Source organism: Tupaia chinensis, unplaced genomic scaffold (assembly GCF_000334495.1).
Source record: "Tupaia chinensis unplaced genomic scaffold, TupChi_1.0 Scaffold149248_1, whole genome shotgun sequence".
In the NCBI taxonomy this organism is placed as follows: Eukaryota; Metazoa; Chordata; class Mammalia; order Scandentia; family Tupaiidae; genus Tupaia; species Tupaia belangeri.
In genome coordinates, this window is record NW_006209094.1 from 250331 (window position 1) to 271120 (window position 20790).

The 20790-nt window shown below is 39.0% G+C and overlaps 1 protein-coding gene across 5 annotated transcripts in view; it reads right to left on the reverse strand.

The window, feature by feature from the left end:
* Positions 1–1323: 1323 nt before the first annotated feature.
* Positions 1324–20790, reverse strand: part of GAB3 (GRB2 associated binding protein 3) — a 29071-nt gene continuing 9604 nt past the window's right edge. For 2 of the 5 annotated variants that reach the window (XM_027769330.1, XM_027769329.1), the window contains exons 4-10: positions 16048–16103; positions 15092–15311; positions 14248–14329; positions 12173–12275; positions 7022–7138; positions 4497–4609; positions 1324–3020 (exon numbers count right to left, since the gene is read on the reverse strand). In XM_027769330.1, coding sequence (XP_027625131.1) covers positions 2975–3020; positions 4497–4609; positions 7022–7138; positions 12173–12275; positions 14248–14329; positions 15092–15311; positions 16048–16103 — 737 coding nt within the window. In that variant the 3' untranslated portion in view covers positions 1324–2974. Of the gene's footprint in view, positions 3021–4445; positions 4610–7021; positions 7139–12172; positions 12276–14247; positions 14330–15091; positions 15312–16047; positions 16104–20790 lie in introns of all 5 variants that reach the window. The other 3 variants (XM_027769333.1, XM_027769332.1, XM_027769331.1) reach the window with 3 other exon arrangements.

The following is a 20790-nucleotide window of genomic DNA, read 5'->3' on the forward strand; positions in this document are numbered from 1 at the left end:
GATCTCCCCAGAGTGTTACTTCATTGCATGAGGATAGGAATGTTGCTTGCATATCACTGATAATAAAGATTTATCTCTGCCTGTACCACTAAAATATTTGTCTTATTCTTAAGCCCAGGGGAGAGAATCACATTTGTGCAATGGGCCGGCACCTTCGCTAGAGCATACAAGTCTGCCTACTGGGTGTGCTCTGAGTTCCAGGTATCAGCAACCTGTGGAATGCCCTGGAGAATGCACCTTGTTAACCACTCTGAACGGACCTTCCTGCATAACTGGAAGGCTACTGGGGATACTTGTTGTGAACTAATGAGTCTGGATGAGCCCCAAAAACATGTCTTTCAACTAGTTTGGGAACAGGTCAATAAGACTCAGCCTGTAGTAGGTACAGGGAACCTGTAGTGAGCTGGCATTCTTACTTGAGCACACAAGTCTGCCTACTGGGTATACTCTAAGTTCATGCTATTGGCTACATCTGAGATGCCATGGAAAGTATATCTGGCAAATCACTAGGACTCTTTTTCTGTTTGGTTTGGTTTCCTTAGATCCTTCTAGAAAAAACTCTTCACTGGTATTGTAATTTTTAAAATGTTATTTGGAATTGTGCCCTCTACTGTAATTGTGGGATATGGATGCTATATTTGACTCACACATCCACTCCAGAAAACTGGTGGAAGATTAATGATGATAATTGTAAAGATTGTGAGGGTGGTATGAGAGTCAATGTTGGGGGTAGAACAAATGTAGGCTCTATACACTGAGCTCTCCTCGCCCTCCCTCTTTGCCCTGTCTCCCTGAGACCTAGCTGCTGGTCTGGCTAGGCCTCATGAACATCTTGTAACCATGACCTTCACCTCATAGAATTGGCCTATGGCTGGGGCCATGCCAGAGATAGATACTCCCCTCCCACATTAACATCACTAGACAAAGGGGACTAAACCCTAAACATGCTCTGCTGATTCTGCTCATTGAAAAGCTAACCTTTTATTGTAACCTTCAAGCAATGTATATACAAACCAGATATCTGTCTGGGTGACAGGAAGTCTTCACTGATCCTTAATTGATTTATGAATGTTTTGTCCTTACCGTATATAACCTGAGGGTGTGCTCAATGACAGCACAGACCATTTTTTGACTGTCCATCAGCAGAGCACCCTGTATTATGTAAGTAAACTCATGTTTTCACTGCTGGACCTCTGGTCATGTTCACTGAAATCATTGAACATTATAGGAAAGCCTTCTTGGATTTGGGGCTCCCCCAGAACAATTCCTTATTTATATTGGCACAAACAACTTAAAAGAACTAAGAGAGAACTTAAGTCATAATTCCTTCTTATAAGACTTTTATTAATTCCAAAAAATGAAACAGTAAAAATAAAAAATTTGAAATATCAGTGTGATTGTGGATATATATACAATATGAATAGGGACTAAGAAGATCATAGAGGAAAAAGGTAGGCCTGAGAGGAGCCTTCAGTCTTGATAGGACCTAAAAGTCATTATTCAGCTGCTTCTTGTTCTACAGTGAAGTAGCCTATACAGCAACCCCCACTGGACCACTTCATGACTTTACATCCAGGCTGTGTGCTGGACCTCAGGACACCTTTCTCTCCAAGGAAAGCTTAAGTCTCAGCATTCCTAAGTTTATGGCCTTCTAGATTTGCAGGCCTGAAACCCTTCAGTCACCCCCCGCCCCCAGTTCTGATCTGGAGAAATTTCCTAACAAAACATAAAAACAGAACTACAGAAAAATAATGTGGAGTTAATTTCTGAATCAACCTGTTACATCGGTTTACAAATCTTTTAAGAAGGTGTCCACAGTGTACAGACATGCCATGTATGTTTGGCTCAGAATGGTCTCTGGGGTAACAAACGTCAGGCCATTGGCTAGAAACATAGCCCTCTCTTACATACACATTGATTGTCTCTGCCAGAAAATGAGATTTGGCTGGCATCGTCTTGACTTGTGACTTTCTCATGGGCATATGTTACTGTCAGCTCAAAAACCACCTGTACTTTGTCTCTTTAGATCATTATGCTGTTACATAGCCATCCTTTAGTAGTTTTATCAAAGCAGGACACAATCACATAAACCCTGGAAGTGAAGAGGTAAAGTCATATTTTCAAATATTGAAAAAAAATTAAAATTCTAACTCTTATTATCTTCCATATCTTTAACACAGAAAGAATTTAATCACTTCCAAATAGGTCAGACTTGTCATATTCATGGCTTCATGATGTAAAGACATTACTGGAAAGTTCTGTAGAAACATTTCTTTTTCTGCCTAATTGAATGATACTTCACTACTGACATCATTTCAGCTTTACTTCTTCTTATGTCTTCAATCCAACGTGGTTCTCAATATTTGGGGCTACAATTTTTATGCACCAGCCTTTATCAGATAATAAGCGATCCAAATACAAGTGCCTCATACATAGGGAAGATATTGTCTATGGGAACTGGTAGTCTGCATCCTTGGTCTGCCTGACACTTCATGACTCTTTGGAAGTCACATGGAGAAGTGGGGAAGAAGGCAGCTCATCACAGGTTCTGAGCTGGGTATTGTTAACATGGAGCTGGCCATGGATTACCAGGAGACAGGAGCCCTCTCCTTGCTCTGTCCAGGTTCACTAAGAATTCTGAACTCAGTAAAGGTGCTTGTCAATTTTCTCCCAGGAAGGAAATGGTGTCACCAGAGCCTGCTGCTTTGAAAATTAAAATTACTTCTTGTATTGTCTGAAAAACTTAAGACTTTGGCATTTTGTATCATTGGGTGGTTTGAAATCCTGAAATCCTGTAGCAAAACCTATAACCACCTTGACTACAGTGACTATCATAGACCTGCCTGCTTATTTGATTCATCTTCATCTGTAAGACAATAGTGCCAGCTGGAAAGGTGGGCCAGTATCTGCTTAGTTTCAGGTTGTACAGATATATCTTCTGATTGTGGGTGCTCAGATGGATTAAGAAGGGACACTAAATAGAACTCTGTGCCAAACTGAGACCTTCATTCTGGGAGGACCTATAGAGGAAGATATGACATAATGCCCTCATTACTAATTAGAAGGGCTTGCAGTCTTAGTACCTAATCATTTCTCAAGCAAAAAGGAAAAAAATAACAAGGAGACTTGAGGATGGAACTTTTTTTTTCTGGTCATTTCTCTCTATGACTTTAAATCTGGGTCCATTATAGCATAGCCAGGGATGACTTCTGCCTTCCCAAAGACAGTAAAAATTTCTTTGCTAGCATTAGCCAGCACACAGGGAAACACACTGCATAGAAGGCCATGTGATTCAAGAGTGAATTTCAGACTGATCATCAGGAGGTATTGGTAACTATAACCACTGATGATGCCAGGATTCCACCTGAACATTGTACAAAGAAACTCTCGGTTGGCATGCACACCTTCCAAGTATCAAAGCAAAGATATAAACAGGAGAGGAGAGGGGTCGAGGGTTCATCTCTTGTATGCATATGTTTCCCATGTGTCTCCAAGTTGATCCAATTGATGATCTACTTAACCAAAATTCTCAGAGACAGACAGTGTGAGAGAGTGGAATGAATCTACAATTGGCAATCTAAGCCTGACTTTGTGTCTAGGGTATGAGAGCAATCTTGGGCAAAACAGTTCTTCCTCTGGTTCTCAATTTTCATTTCTTCAAAGTGGGAGCAACAGAGTCTGCCATGCCTAGTTTCTGAGGACCCCCTAAAGGGGAAGAGATGAGGTGATATATATGAAAACACCAACAGCCACAGAATACTCGGCTATTGGTAACTGTTTAACCATTACATTCTAAGAGCCAGCAGTGTCATCTGATATGCTCATCACAGAATTGTCTGTCTTTGGGGATATAAATGATTGGGTTGCTCATTTGGTCTCCTCAACTGTGTCTTCAGGGGGCTATAATAAGATGGTCTCCGCAGGCCATAAGGATAATTTATGATTCTTATCAAAGCACAGGAGAAAGGTAAGGAATTCAGTAATTGGGGTCAAATGGTATCATCCTGTTGATAGCAATTCTGGCTCCAATTACTCTGTTTCAGAGATTTCTTAACAGAAATCTTGAGAAAGATGTCTGCCCCAAGTCTTGTTTTTATTGCTCCTACTGTGCCTGAATATGTGGAGTTTTTTTACATACTAGTCTGTGGCTCTGAAATTCTTTATCTCTACTTCTTGTGACTGTTGAGCCAACTGCAACCAACCCTGAGGATCTGGTAAAGGGTGATGTGGCTGAAGAAGGCAATTGCTGCCACAGGCTCCTACAAGAACAGGTGTCTAGACTTTCTCAGCTCCCCTTTCAGGAGGAAACAGCTTCCTTTTCCTAGCCATTCAAGGGATAGTTAGGTTCTCTCTCTCAAAGGTTCTTGCCAAGACATGGAAACTACATGTTCTCTCTTGGCTTTGACCTGTGTTGACCACTGGTGAGTTTTCAGCCAAAAAGATACCTGAAACTGAGTGCCCAGCTTCCCTGTTTCACACACAGCCCAAGCTCTCACACTTTGGATTGCCTCTCATCCGTCCACTCCTGTTTTGTATTCTGGAGAGCTTGTGTCTTCTGCTCATCCACTTGGACATAGTCTACTCTTTGTTCTTCTGAAAGGAGAGGTTTCTAAAGGAAGAATAGAAAGGTTTTAATTAATCAAATTTAAACAGTCAAGAAAATGTCCACCCTTCTATGGTAGATTACATTGCTGTTAAATATTTCCCACACCTTCCTCCCTGTAGAAGCATTATTCATGTGTGTATATGTGTGTGTGTGTATTTAAACATATCTTAATCTCTGCCCCCCTCAACTTTGCTTTATCCACTGGACTTACTTTGGCCAATACGATGTTTTGTTTTTTGGGTTTTTTTTTTTTGAGAGGTTTTTGCTATAGGGCACATGTGCTCACCAGAAAGACAGAGAGAGACAGAGATAGAAAGCGAGAAATCACCTCCCGGGGGGATGGCCATGCCATAATCCCTTCTCCTCCATTCTCCTCTCAGGATCTTGGGCACGCATGCACACATGCCCAGTGTGAGTTTAAGCTACCAGGTCCAGGACTCGAACTGTGGTCAACTACATGGGAGTCCAGTGACATAGCCATTACACTAACTGCTGGCTCCAAAGCCAATATAATGTTAGTGGAAGTAACATGTGCCAATCCTAAGGAAAAAAAAAGAGGCACCCTTAGATTCTGTAATTTCTCTTTTTTCTTCTGTAATTGTTGGTGCCAGAGACTAGCATGCCTCAGATGGGGGTTCCTCATCCTGCCTGGGCCCTGGATTTAAAATGACCTGGCACACAAAGTCCCTATCCTGCAACAACTGGAATTCTTTCAAAACCGACTAGTGCACTTTTTTTAAAGAGATTTTTGCTATAGGGCATGTGTGCTTTCTGGAGAGAGAGAGACAAAAAGCAAGAAATCATCCCCCTCTCCCAGGGTGGATGGCCATATTGCAATCCGTTTTCCTCTATTCTCTTGGGATTTGGAGTATGCATGCACACACACTCAACGTGAGTTTTAAGCCTCCAGGGTAGGATTCAAACTACAGTCAATGATGTGGGAGTCCAACAGCCTAACCTTATGCCATTTGCTGGTCCCAACTAATGCACTTTTGCACTTGTTATTCCCACCCTTTGGCTTACTTTTCTCTAATGTCAGTTCAAATTTTTGGAATGATATAATACACACACGCATGCACATACACCCCTGCATATACACACGGATTCAGTACATTCCGTGCAGTGAGCTGCTTCTTTTCACCAAACAATACATTGTTAAGCACAGTTTGGATTATGACCATCCCTTGCTCAAAAATATTGAGTTGTTCACTGCTTACCATTCATTCCATGCCTTACATTGTGCAGTGGGTGACACCAGTTAATGGCTATAATTGCTTACAAGTATTAACTCAAGTCTTTTCACAATCTAAATGATGTATAGAGATTTAATGTATGAATAATAATAAAAATATATAAATAAAAAAGTAACTCAATTCTCAAAACAACCTTTGACAGAGGTGTTATATTTCTAAACTCCATTTTAACAATAAGAGTATTGCCCAAAGGAGTCAAAACTGCCACTCCCTAAAATCTAGTCAAACTAGGCTGTTATTTGTTCCCCAAACAGTTCTTTCCTATACCTGTAGAGCCTTATATCTGAGAAGTTTTTCTATAAATTTTATAGTCCAAATTTTGAATATTGTGAATGGAATATTTATACATATACATGTTTATACATATACTCACAAAGAACATATGCTAGAAAGACATGTACCAAGATTTCATTCCTTCTGGGAGGCAGGATTAGGGCTGTTTTTAATATTTTTCATTATACATGTTTGTATTTTTAGTATTTTCTAAAAAGAACATGCATGGTTTGATAATCAGGAGAGTTTAAGGAGAAATACAATACCCCGGAGTCTCAGACACAAAGTCCTTCCTACCTGCTGCACAGGGACTGGTGATGGCGAATTGAAGTCTAGGGCCAGATAATCCAGGCTGAATTTCTTGGTCCACGTAAAAGCACCACTACTTGATTTAATGTATGAATAATAATAAAAATATATAAATAAAAAAGTAACTCAATTCTCAAAACAACCTTTGACAGAGGTGTTATATTTCTAAACTCCATTTTAACAATAAGAGTATTGCCCAAAGGAGTCAAAACTGCCACTCCCTAAAATCTAGTCAAACTAGGCTGTTATTTGTTCCCCAAACAGTTCTTTCCTATACCTGTAGAGCCTTATATCTGAGAAGTTTTTCTATAAATTTTATAGTCCAAATTTTTAATATTGTGAATGGAATATTTATACATATACATGTTTATACATATACTCACAAAGAACATATGCTAGAAAGACATGTACCAAGATTTCATTCATTCTGGGAGGCAGGATTAGGGCTGTTTTTAATATTTTTCATTATACATGTTTGTATTTTTAGTATTTTCTAAAAAGAACATGCATGGTTTGATAATCAGGAGAGTTTAAGGAGAAATACAATACCCCGGAGTCTCAGACACAAAGTCCTTCCTACCTGCTGCACAGGGACTGGTGATGGCGAATTGAAGTCTAGGGCCAGATAATCCAGGCTGAATTTCTTGGTCCACGTAAAAGCACCACTACTTATGGAGTTGGCTGTTCGATGTTCCTCCTAAGAAGCAATATCACAGGACTCAGGTAATGATGTCCAGCCAGGCTGCCCATAGGAAGGCAGGCAAGTGTGGCTCCATCCAAGCAGTTGCTGTCAGCTTGTAACAGAGTGGTCCAATGACACATGAGCAGATCAACCTGCATGTCTGAGTGACAGCTTGCATTTCAAACATAATATAACCAGTTCAGCCTTCACTGTGGAACCATATCATTACTCACCACAGAAACTGCCAAAATTTTCTGAAAAAAAAATTCTGTTTATGGATATAACAGGCCCATAATATTTGAGAGATTAAATCTTGAGAAGATCAATTAGACTTCTTAAAGTTCTATCAACGGCATCCCAAATATTGAGTGCCAGGTGATGGATAGTGCAAGAGTAATGCAACAGAACCCACATGGGAAAGATCCTGGGTTCATGTCCTGGGACCTCCCTGAGCACACTGGGCATGCATGCTTGTGATTCAGTCTGGCTAAGACTGGGGATGGATTGAGGTGTGAAGACCTGTTGCAGTGCCTCTCTTTATTGCTCACTTTCACTTTCTCATGGGAGAAAGAAATGAATAAACTTTTTTTAAAAAAAAAGGCATCACAAATATATTTAATAATATTTTGCATAATTTAAACAGCTATAAAATAGTGAAACTGAGCCAGCTTCAGAAGTAGAATGCTACCAGTACCTCTGAGGCAACTGTCTTCCCTCTATCATCTTTTTTTCTCTCCACAATAGGTGAAGCACTATCTTGAATTTTGCATTTACCATTCACTTCCTTTTTAAACATAAGTTTCATGAGTAAATATCTTAGAATAACACACCATTTAATTTTGCCTTTTTTTGAACATCATATCAACAGACTCACATTGTATGTATTTTCAGTGACTTCAATTTTAGCTTAAAATGATATGCATTGTATTCAAATCATGTTGATACATTAGCCCTATTTAACACATTTTCTCTAAGTCAGATTACTCCATTGAATGACTTATTTAACCATTCTGTCATCGAAGAACATTTGAGTTGCTCCTAGTTTAGGAGATATGACAAGCAATTTTGCCATGAGCATTTATGCACTTGTGGGGTAATTTCTAGGGCATTTAACTGGATAGAATTGTCTGGGCTATAGGATGTGAGCATCTTGAGCCTCACTATACATTGCCAAACAATTTTTATAGAGTGGTTATGGGTTTACCAACCTACATGAGTACCAGGAGTATATAAGAGCTCCTCTTGGATACTAGTATCTTGTTGAGAATTTTTGTATCTATATTCATCAGAGATATTGGTCTTTTGTTTTCTTTTTTTGCAAACTCGCCCTCAAATAACAGACTGATAACCAAAATATATTAGGCAACTCAAGCAGTTTATCCACAAAAAGAAAAGCAGTGAGTGTCTAGACAGGTCTAAGTGAAAAGTAGCCAAGCATCTGAATACTATTAGGGTCCGCATATTCCTCAATTCCAACTGAATCTGCAACAAAAAGGGAGAAAAATGGAACTCGAAAGATTTTGCAGACCACCTCCTCCTGTGTACCTCTGATGACTCAGATTGAACTTCTAGAAATTAGGAAAAAACTAATAACCCATCAGATGACTAGAAATCACTGCAGAGGCACAAGAAACATAAGAAACCAAGAAAATAGTTCCAGGAGGTGAGGAAGTTCTTGAGAGAGCTGAAAGAGGAAATACATGCCATAAAAAAAGAATCAAATAGAACTGTTGGAGATAAAGGCTATAATACAGGAAGTCAAAATCTCCTTTGAAAGTGTTAAAAGCAGACTAGATCATACAGAAAATCAAATCTCAGACGTAGTAGATAAAATCACTGGATTAGTAAAATCCAACATGAACACTGAGAAAATATCCCCCAAATTAGAATAATATACAAGAAATACTAGATACTATTAAACATAGAAACATCCAGATAATCAGTATCTCAGAAGGTGAAGAGGCTAATAAGGGCATTGATTATCTATTCCATGAAATCCTGCAAGAAAACTTTCCAAACCTAGAGAGGCACTCAAAGATTCAGTCCCAAGAAATACAAACAAAGGGCCCCAAATAGCATCAACCCAAGATCTTCTCCAAGACACATTATAGCCAGGTTGACCAAAACCACAGACAAAGACAAGATACTAAGATTGGCAAGAGAAAAACGGCAAGTTACCTACAAAGGGTATCCCATCAGGCTAACAGCAGACCTCTCATCAGAAACAATATAAGCAAGGAAAGAATGGGAAAATATACTCAAAGTTTTGAATGAAAAAACCATTTCAACCAAGAATATTATACCAAGCAAGATTACCTTTCATATGGGAAGAGAAGACAAGAACATTCTCAGATAAACAAAAGCTGAAAGAATTTACTGACACCAGACCAGCTCTCCAAGAAGTTCTGAAGGAAGTGCTATTCCAAGAAAACTGAAGTCAGACACACAGAAATAAGAATTCTAAAACAACTAAGAAAATGGCAAGCTTTCTGGTAGGGACAAGTCCAGATGAACATTATCTTCCAGAATTTAAACGGAAAGATCAGACCACAACAGAAGATAAAGTATATGAGTTTGAATCAGTGAAATAGAATTTTATGAATTTTCACTAAAACATTAGTGACCTTCTGTGCTTTGTTTTCCAGTGTTAAGGAGTTTTGTCTTCTCTCAAGTGACAGGTCCATGTACCTACTATTTGTACAGAGTCTTAACCTGTTTCCTGGCTTCATGAATTAAGCAAAGTTCTCTTAACATTTTTTATTTTGATTTATTAAAGCTAAAACTGCGTTTCTTTAAATTAAAAATGTATTTTAAAAATACCTATTAGTGATTACAGTAAGCTATATAGCCTCAGCTATGTGTTATTTTATAGTATATTCATTCTACCCACAGAGTTTCATGCCTAAAGTCAACTTAGCCACTTTACAGTGTATTCTGGCTGGAAAATCGTATTTTGTATGCTGTGGTGGTGATCAATGAAAATATGTAAAATAAATTAATTAATAAAAATTTTAATAAAAGACTCTGTTGGGCTGCTTTCTCTTCTCTCTGTCTCTCTTGCTCATGGAAATAAACAACTTCTAAGAATAACCTAAAATAAAACGAAAGTTGTATTTTAGCCCCTGGCCTTCATTTTTACATTCACATGCAAATTGTCCCCAAAGAAACAAAATAAAACTCATATGATTGTGCAAAATTAAAATCAAATCACATTAGTTCTGACTACTATATAGGGCTATTGTGTAGTATAAGTGAAATAACGTAAATCATGAAATGATCTCATTCCCGAAGTTAAGACACACACACATTGAATGAGAAGGGATAGTCTTCAAACACAGCTTACAGCTACCATCAGCCAGTATTCTGGGTTCTAAATCTACTGTTTTGTACTGCCTAGTAATCAGTCCTTAACAGTGTTGTGAATGAAACACTGGTGTTTCTCACAACCTCAGAGATCAGAAATGAACTGCTGTTATCCAGAATGACTCTGTACTTGATTCCATTAGGTTTAAGATTTACCTTCCTTTTCTGTTCTCTGGAGACAGAGTGCAGTTTCTCAGTATCATTTTTTTTATATGTATTTTGTATTTATTTTATTTTTAACTTAATTACTATATATCTTTACAGTGTACATTGCTTTACCCAGCACTAATATGGTGCATATCAGTCAAGACATTATCATCAGCAAATAACTTCTCACTTTTGCATCAATTAAATGTGTTATTTTCCCCCTGTTTCATTTATAAGAATAATTTCTTCTAGAAGTTTCCCAAGGGCCATTAATGGGTGTGAGAAATATTGGGAAGACCAAAGATTTGCAAATCACTCACTTTTCCTCTGCATATGATTAAGTGCATTTACAACAGTTTTTATGAAATAAAAAAGGCAAAATGATACATTTAAAGATTGATTTAATGGAGATGACTCTTTTTTAGATGTTCAATAAAGATGTTCAATTGTCTATTTTCCTGCTGTCTATGAGGACAGAATTGGCTTCTTGAGAGTATATAGTCGCAGTGTCCTGAACATTCTCTAGCTAAGATCTCTTGTCAAAATTTCACAGATAATTCTTTTTAAATACTCAATCACTACACCATATCAAATGAATTTTCCCATCATGAATACACTTTATATTGGTTCAATGAAAGATATAACCATACATATCATTATTAACAGGTAATTTTCCATTTCTGTGTCTCTTAAATGTCTTGCTTCTTTCTTTTTCCCCTTGATTCCCTCCCTCTCTCCTCCTCCATTTTCTACCCTCCTCCCGCATTGTCTCTAGTATCCACAGTTGCTCTCCATTCCTTTATACCTTCCAATCTTTTGTTTTCTGCCATAGAGTTCAAACAGAAGATTTCTAGAGTTCCCTCCATTTCTAAGTTGCAGAGTGGGCACGGTTCTGGCTAAAGTGCCTGATAATTGCCAGAGGTGCTAAAACCCCATGTTCTAAAACCCCAGTATCCCAGATGAAGATAATAGAAGGGACAACAGGGCAAGAGGGAGACAGAGGTCTCGAACTGTGAATGGCTAATCAAAGGGCAGAGATGTCAGGCCTCTTTCCACCCAGGTCTCCAGAGGCCAAGACACCCCACAACCACCCACAGCCCAGGGGTACCCTGCTCAATGGAAATCTAAGTGATTCAGCTTGCAGAAAAGTTCAGAGGAAGTCAGAGGTGAGCCACCAGGTGTCTGGTGGAAGGGAGCATTTAATATGTGAGTTTTCACAGCTAAGGCTCTGGGCATCCAAGGAACTACAAATCAATTGAGGTCAAGCAGGACACCATGGTCTTGGTGAAAAGAATTGCTGGGTTCTCTTGAAATACTGTAGCCTCAATATAGTGTGAGAAGTTGATTATTACAGGAAAGAAAATCAGTTCCTGATCAATTTATTCCTGTTCTAGGGAAGCCTCTGACCTGGTTTTACAATCAAGTGATCATTTTAATACTGCATGGGGCTTTCTGAAGGATAATGTTTTCTTCATAATGAACTCACAAGAATATAGATTAGGGTGAAGAATAAGGAGAGTGTAAAATATATAGGATTACCATTTGGATGTAGCTTTCTTCCTCTTCCCTGGAAACAGGACTGGCAAAAAACCTCACAGAATTAATACCATTTCTTTCTGGAGAGAAAAAGCTGGTTCGACTGCTAAGAACAAAAATACAGATGAGGTCAAAGCAATGTCTTACAGCTATTCTGAAAGTCATCCAGGAACTGATATGGTCCCCATGAGGTTTCAGCCCTCCTCCTCCAGACCCAATTTCCTTCCGGCCAAAGCAATCCCTGAAGAAGCAGAGGCTGCTCAGCAGCAAATGGAGTGAATGGCTCTGAAGTCATTTTAGAAACAGACCAGGGCATCATGTCATTAGCTAGAAGAAAAGAAAAATAATGAAAACAAAGGAAAAGAAAAGAGAAAAGAAGAGAGAATAGAAAAGAAAGAAAAGAAAGAAAAGAAAAGAGAAAAGAAGAGAGAATAGAAAAGAAAGAAAAGAAAGAAGAAAAGAAAAAAAAAGAAAAAAGAAAAGAAAAGAGAAAAGAAGAGAGAATAGAAAAGAAAGAAAAGAAAGAAGAAAAGAAAAAAAAAGAAAAAAGAAAAGAAAAGAGAAGAGAAGAGATGCCCCTTTGGCATTCTTTGCTCCATTCAAAGTAACCAGGAAAGTAAGGAACTATAGCCATTCCTCTAGCAAGAAAAAAATGAGGTTATGAATTGATTTCCATTCTACTCCAAAGAAAAGCAGAGGCTGAGTCTCTCAAAGCAAAATTGGTTGGAAATACAGGTCACTGTAGAATTTTGCTTTCAAAATGATTGTATCCTGTGAACTAAGAAACTCCTGGGCCAGGCTCAGGACTCTGAAAATGCAGCTTCTAAAATTTGAGATGAGAGGGTGCAGATGTACTAATATTTTAAGGGTTTTCAGATCATGAGCCATCCTCCTTCTCAGAACTCTCCTACCCTGTTCACAAAGTCAGGCTTCTGGAAGCCATACAGATAGTACTGGATCTGCTCCCTGGACCACAGCCGATTCTATACAGTCTGGGGCAGCACAATTCTTTTTTTTTAAGCCAAAGATTTCCTCTTTTTTAAATTTTATTTTATTTATTATTATCATAATCTTGTTTGTATTACATTGAATCACATATAACTTTACAGTGTATTATATTTCTCTTTTTTGAGAGGTTTTTGCTATAGGGCGTGTGTGCTCGCCAGAAAGACAGAGAGAGACAGAGAGAAAGAAAGTGAGAAATCACCTCCAAGTGGCGATGGCCACACCACAATCCCTTCTCCTCTTGGGATCTCGGGCACACACTCACACGCGCCCAGCGTGAGTTTAAGCCACCGGGTCCAAGGACTCGAACTGTGGTCGACTACATGGGAGTCCAGCGACAGCCATTATGCTAACTGCTGGTCCCCCCTACATTTCTTTTTCCAAAAGGAATACCATACATATCAGTCAATAGAAAGATATTAAAATCCCCATCATCATCATCAAATATCTTTTCATTATTTTTTCCAGATTATTATTATTATTCCAATTATTTTTAAAATTCAATCACTATTTATTATTTTGCTTATGAAAAGACGTTACCCAACATGAAATACTTCTCAGACCAGTCCAGTCGAGAATACTATACATGTCATCATCAACAGATAATAAACCATTTCTGTGTGGGGCAGCACAATTCTCAAATACTGTCTAAATGAGGAGATCCCAGGAAATCTGAACTGGGATTGAAAAATGACCCATCTCTGTTGATATTGGAATTGTATCATGTAAACAAGTTCAAGAGCAATGGTAATGCTATCTTCAACCATGAGGACCGTGAAACAGAGAAAAGAATTCTGCAAAGACAGAGGGATGAGCAGATACAAAGAGAGAAGCAGATGTAAGACATGAAGAAAGAGTAGGGTTACCAGCAGTAGTGTAGTTACTGGTTCCAGTATCCTGGAAGACCCATTCATATTCCTCCCATTGTAATTGATCAAATACTCCCGGCCCTTGATCATAAAGCCTGTGCCTCCTTTGGCTTAAGCTAGATCAAGTAGGCTTCAATTATATTTAAGCAAAGAGGTCTAATTAAGACCCAGGTATTTGTGCTGGGTCTTTGGGCAGAGACTTACCAAGGCACAGTGTGGGTCCTTGATAATGATGTGTGTTCCCGAATGGTGGAGAGGTTTCTCAGATCTAGTGGAGGTGGGCGTGCTACAAGACAGTACATAGTTAGTCCTTAGGAATTCAAGGCCAGAATCTAAAGACTGTAAAACTATGTCATTCCAGTATCCTAGCACACCAAAGTCAAATTTACTAATGGACAGCACTGATTATTGTGAATTTCATCATCCTGCTCTTCTGTATCTCATGAGGAGTAAAAACGACTTTGCCCAGTTACTCATGTTCAGGTCTCAGCTCAATGTTCCCTGATTAGGGATGCATTTTGACCTCCAGACAAGATCAGGCCCATATCATGGCTCTCATGGGTTTCTGTACTCACCTTTTATGGGATCTCTACCAGTTTGTGATGATACATTCATCATCAGCATCTTGCTCAGTTGGTCATGCCTTCCTCTTTCACTGCCTTTACCAGGCTGCTTTTTGATCTCTTTCCTCCATTACACTATGTGAGTAGAGATTGTCTAATTCCCGGGACTCCCATGTAGTTGACCATAGTTCGAGTCCCGGACCTGGTGGCTTAAACTCACACCAGGTGCGTGTGCGTGTGTGCCCAAGATCCAGAGAGGAGAATGGAGGAGAAAGGATTGTGGCATGGCCATTCCACCTCAGGGGTGATTTCTCACTTCCTGTATCTCTGTCTCTATCTTTCTGGAGAGCACATGTGCCCTACAGTAAAACCCTCTCAAAAAAAAAAAAAAGATTGTCTAATTCCCTTCCATATCACCAGAGCCGAGGACAGTGACTTTCCCACTGCCCACTTGGTTTCCCAGGAGTCTTGGTCAAGTGATTTACCTTTCCTCTGAGGCTTGAGATCTCTGTTTACTGGGGGAGGCTCCAGGTCTGCAGGTAGCTCAGGTAGTGGGCTTGAAAGACTTCCTGAGCTCATTGGGATGTAGTCATCAGGGCTGAAGTGCACTCCAAGGCTAGAGGCAGTGGCCTGGGGGCTCATGGGTACATAGCTGTCTTCTACACTGGCAGAAGCTGTAAAGCTCATTGGGGAGACCCTACACGGCTGCAAGAGAACAGGTACAGGTAGATATCACAGATGAGTCATAGGAACTGCTACCAGTGGGAAGTCAAGGTTGCACATGTGGTTTCAGTTTCAAATTAGCTAAAACTAACTCTGAACGTCATCAGGAAAGTCAAACAAGACTAGAGCTCAAATTCAGCCTCTGGCCTTATTGTATGGACTTAGGCAATGACTCTCCTTGATGCTGGAAAACAGAGGTTATGCATTTGTGCAAATGCCTTAAGCACAATGTGATGCCTTAAGCTGGGAAAGTATCTGACAGGGCCCTTACAGAACATCAAGTCCAGTGGTTCCCAAACAAGTTCAAGTCTTAAGGGGAGACTGGAAGACTCGCTAGAGATTCAGAGTGCTGAATCTCAAAAAAATCCAAGATAACATATAATTTAGGTTATTTTGGTAAAACTGAGGTTTAAAGGAATCCAAGTTCCGGGAACCAGCAGTTAGCGTAATGGCTATGTTGCTGGATTCCCACGTAGTCGACCGCGGTTCGCGTCCCGGACCCGGTGGCTTAAAACTCACGCTGGGCGCGTGTGCGTGCGTGCCCAAGATCCCGAGAGGAGAATGGAGGAGAAGGGATTGCGGCGTGACCATCCCCCCTGGGGGGTGATTTCTCGCTTTCTGTCTCTATGTCTCTCTCTGTCTCTCTGGCGAGCGCATGCGCCCTATAGTGAAAATCTCTCCAAAAAAAAAAAAAAAGGAATCCAAGTGCCAAACTTACCAAATTTAAACTAAGCCGCTTGTCTCGGTGTCTTAAGGACTGGCCTTCTATATCAGCTGCAAGAAACAAGCCAGGGTGGTGAGAAATGTAGCATAATATCAATTGAAACAAGAGTTCAAATTCCTCTGCACCTCAGGGCCCTGTGCTCAGCTCCACAGGGGGAGGCAGAGAGAGGCATACAAAGCATAGTTTCTATATGCAAGGCTTGTCATTGAGTATACGAAAGAAGTCAGAATGCATTCCCTAACACATGGAAAAGAAAACCAGCTTTTGGAGAAGTTTCATCTCACGGCTTCGGCTTTCTTTGTAAATTACAAGGAGATATAGCAAGAAATTAACAAATTCTGGTTGCATTTATTACGTTACTCTTTGAATTCTGAGATGGTGGAGGCAGAGCTGGAGATGTGAGGAGAGAAGAGATCTGAAATATCTCTTGTGATAAGTGGGAGAACAAGGCAGTATTAAGGGCTCAGTTGAGATCTGTGACTGACTCTCTGCAGCAATAGTCAGCTATTCAGGTATTGGCATGGGGAGAGAGGGCATTTGGAGTAATACAGGATTAGAAGCTTGTCATATGGGTATGATAAAACAATGTGACCTAAAGATTTAGAAGAATTGTTGAATTAAAAGAAGAGATATCCAGAAGGCAGAAAAATATATGAGCCTGGGCCAAATGAGATAAGATCTGGGGGGTAATTAGCAGCTTAGAGATGGCAGTTAAAACTGAGAGTACATGAGATTATTTAGGTTGCAAGTGTTAAAGAGACACAGTGCTGGATAGGTTATGTGTATTAGTACATGTAAAGAACTTTGAACAGTGCCTGGAACACAGGAACTACTTAATAAATCCTAGAAATTATTATGGGTGTTGTTAATAAAGAATATGGGACTGGGTCAGCAGTAGTGTGGTGGTTAAGGTGGATGGATCCCACATGGCCAACTGCATGGTTCAAGTACCAGACCCGGTGACTTAAAATTATAACTGATTTTCTTGCTTTCACTCTTGTATCCCTTCATTCTCTGCTCAACCCAGCAGTGATTCTGTTAAAAGGTAAGTCATACCGTATCTCAACAAGGACTCATGTGATTTTATCCTGCCTTACCTCCCTGTGTCCATATCCAAAGACTCTCCTCCTTGTTTTCTCCACTCTAATCATACTGGCCTTGTTTTGCTGTTCTTTGAATGCATTAAGCATCTATCACATAAAGGCCTTTGCTGTAGTTTTATCTTTTCTCTATGATACTCTTTACCGAATTATCAGTGTGACTTTTTTCCTTCTGTTCTTTCAAATGTTTCTTCAAATCATCTCTCTCAATTAAAAACATTTGTGTGTGTGTGTGTGTGTGTGTGTGTGTGGGTGTGTGTGACATTGAGAGAGCATAAGGGAGAGAGAGAGGTATTTTTGACAGGGTTTTACAACATTCACCTGCCCTAACGTCCTGGTTAATTAGGATCACAGACACATGCCACTATGCCTATCTAGGCTGGTCTGGGAGCTAAACCCAGGCCTTCCATATGGCCAAAGCCTCACATTGTGGCACTCTACTGCCTGTACCACTGCAGCTGGGCCTGCTATTGCCCTTTTTAATATTATAATCTTTCCCCCTGCCTGCTCTATTAATGTCCTTTAGCTGATTCTAGTTTTTCTTTTTTCCAAAGTACCTATCATTAACACAGTATATTGTGTTTATTATGTAATAACAAATATTATGAATAACTCTATGCCCACAAATTTGATAACCTAGATGAAATGGACCAATTTATTAAATATGTAATCTTTCAAAATTAAAGAAATAGACAGACTGAACATGCCTATGTCTATTCAAGACATTGAACCAATAATTAACAACCTTAAAAACAGACACACCAGGAACAGATAGGTAAATCGATGAATTCTACCAAACAACATTTAAGGAAGAAATTTTGTCAATTCCTCACAATATCTTTCAGATGATATTACAGTGGGAATATCTTCTAATTCATTGTATGAGGCCAGTGTTACCTTAATACCCAAGTCAGACAAAGACATTACAAGGAAAGAAAACTACAGACCAATATATCTCATGAACATACATGCAAAAATCTTCAACAAAAATTAATAAATTGAATCCAACAATGTATAAAAATAATTATACATCATGAGCAAGTGGGATTATCACAGCTATGTAAGGTTGGTTCAATATTTAAAAATCAATTCATGCTACCCATCCCCTCAATGGGGTAGAGAAGAAAAATCACATGATCATATCAATAGATGCAGAAAAAGCAGATGAAAAAATCAAACACCCATTCATGATAAAAATGCACAGTAAACTAGAGAGAGGAGAATTTCTTAACTTGATAAAGAATCTCTACAAAAATACCTACAACTAACATAATATTTAATAGCAAAAACTAGAAGCTTTCCCACTAAGATCAAGAACAAAGCAAGGTTATCCTCTTACCATGCCTCTTTAATATTGTTCTGGAAGTACTAGCTAACACAATAGAAGAAAATAAAATGCATACAGATTAAGGAAGAAGAAATAAAACAGTCTTTGTTTACAGATGACATGATTTTCTATACAGAAGATCTGAAACAACAAAAACACCCCTGAAAGAATAAATAATTATAGCAATGTTACAGGTTAATATTCACGAGGCAATGACTTTCTTATATACCAGCAATAAATCAGTGGAATTTGAAATTAAAAATACAATACTATTCACATTAGCATCTCCCAAATAAAATACTTAGGTATATACCTAACAAAATATGTACAAGATTTATGGGCCCAGTAGATGGTGTAGTGGTTATGTCACTGGACTGCGATAGGGTTGACTGCGGTTTGAGTCCCAAACCTGGTGGCTTGAAAATCATCCCAGGTGCATGTCCATGCATGCTCAAGGTCCTGGAAGGAGAATAGAGGAGAAGGATTGTGGCATGGCCATCCTCCCCAGGGAGTGATTTTTCACTTTCTCTCTCATTGTGTCTATCTTTCTCTCCCCAGCAAGCATGTGTGCCCTAAGGCAAAAACCTCTCAAAAAAAGTAAATAATAAAAAAGTACAAGATTTATATGAGGAAAACTATAAAACACTGATGAAAGAAAAAAAAGTAATTAAATAAATGGATAGACATGTTATGTATAAATGGATATACATGTTCATGTATAAAACCACTTAAGATGTTAACTCTTTTTTAAGAGAGTTTTTGCCATAGGGTATGTGTGCTCGCCAGAGAGACAGAAAGTGAGAAATCTTCCCCCAGGAGAGATGGCCATACCACAATCCCTTCTCCTCCATTCTCTTCTCAGGGTTATGGGCACACACGCATACGCTCCCGATATGAATTTAAGCTGCTGGGTCCAGGACTCAAACTACATTCGAATACAAGGGAGTCCAGTGACATAACCATTAAACCATCTGCTGATCTCAAGATATTAATTCTTGTCTCAGCCTCTGTGGCATAGTTGTTAGTGTGCTGGACTGCGGAGTTGGTAGCCATACGCCAACTGCAGTTTGAGTCTCTAGCCTGATCATTCTGAAAACATGCTGGGCACGTGCACATGTGTCCAGGATTCTGGCACACTGGAGGAGTGAAGAAAGGGTATTGGGCATGATTGAGCCCTGTGAAGAGTGTTTTTCTTTTTCTTTCTTTCTCTCTCTCAATGGCATGTGCACTCGTGCTCTACCATAAATTTTAAAAAGTCAATTATTTTCAGCTCAAATCCAATTAAAATGACTGAAAACCCAATTAAAATTCCAGAAGTTATTTTCTATATATTGACAAACTGATTCTAAAGTTTATATGGAGAGGCAAAAGACCCAGAATAGCCAACACAATATTGTAGAAGAAAGTCAGAGGACTTACATTATTCAACTTCAAGGTTTTCTGTAAAGCCACAGTAATGAAGAGAGAGTGTATTATTGACAAAAGAACAAATAGATCAATACAACAGGAATGAGTCTGGAAATTGACCCACATAAATATAGTCACTGATCTTTGACAAAGAAGCAAAGTGATACAAAGTAGACAATATATAGTCTTCAATAAATGGTGTCATGATGACATTCATGTGTAAAAAGATTAATCTAAATACATATCTTATACCTGCCAGAAATGGATCACAGACCTAAATGTAACATATAAAACTGTAAAACTCCTAGAAGTAAAACTCTTAGAAGACAAATTTGGATAAAATCTGTGACTTTGGGTTTGGCAATTACTTTTTAGGTATAACAGAAAAAGCACAATCCATGAAAGAAAGAACCATAAGCTGGATTCCATTCAAATTAAACTCTCTGCTCTGCAAAAGATATTTCTGAGAGAATGAAAATACAGACACAAAATGGGAAAAATATTTGCAAATGACATATCTGACAAAGGAATATTATCCAAAATACATGAACAATTCTTAAAAGTCAAGAAGAAAGGAAACAATGTTATTAAAAACTGGGCCAAAGACCTTAACAGATACTTCACCAAAGAAGATATACAAATAGAAAATGAACATATGAAAAGCTGTTACTTGGGAACAATAGATGGTGTAATGGTTATGTCTAGACATGGCCAACCATGGTTCAAGTCCCAGACCTGGCTGATTAAAACTCACACTGGGCACATGTACGTGTGTGCCCAAAATCTGGAGAAGAGAATGGAGAAGAAAGGATTGTGGCATGGCCATCCCCCCTGTGGAGTGATTTCTTGCTTTCTGTCTCTCTGTCTCTCCAGTGAGTGCACACACCCTGTAGTAAAGTAACT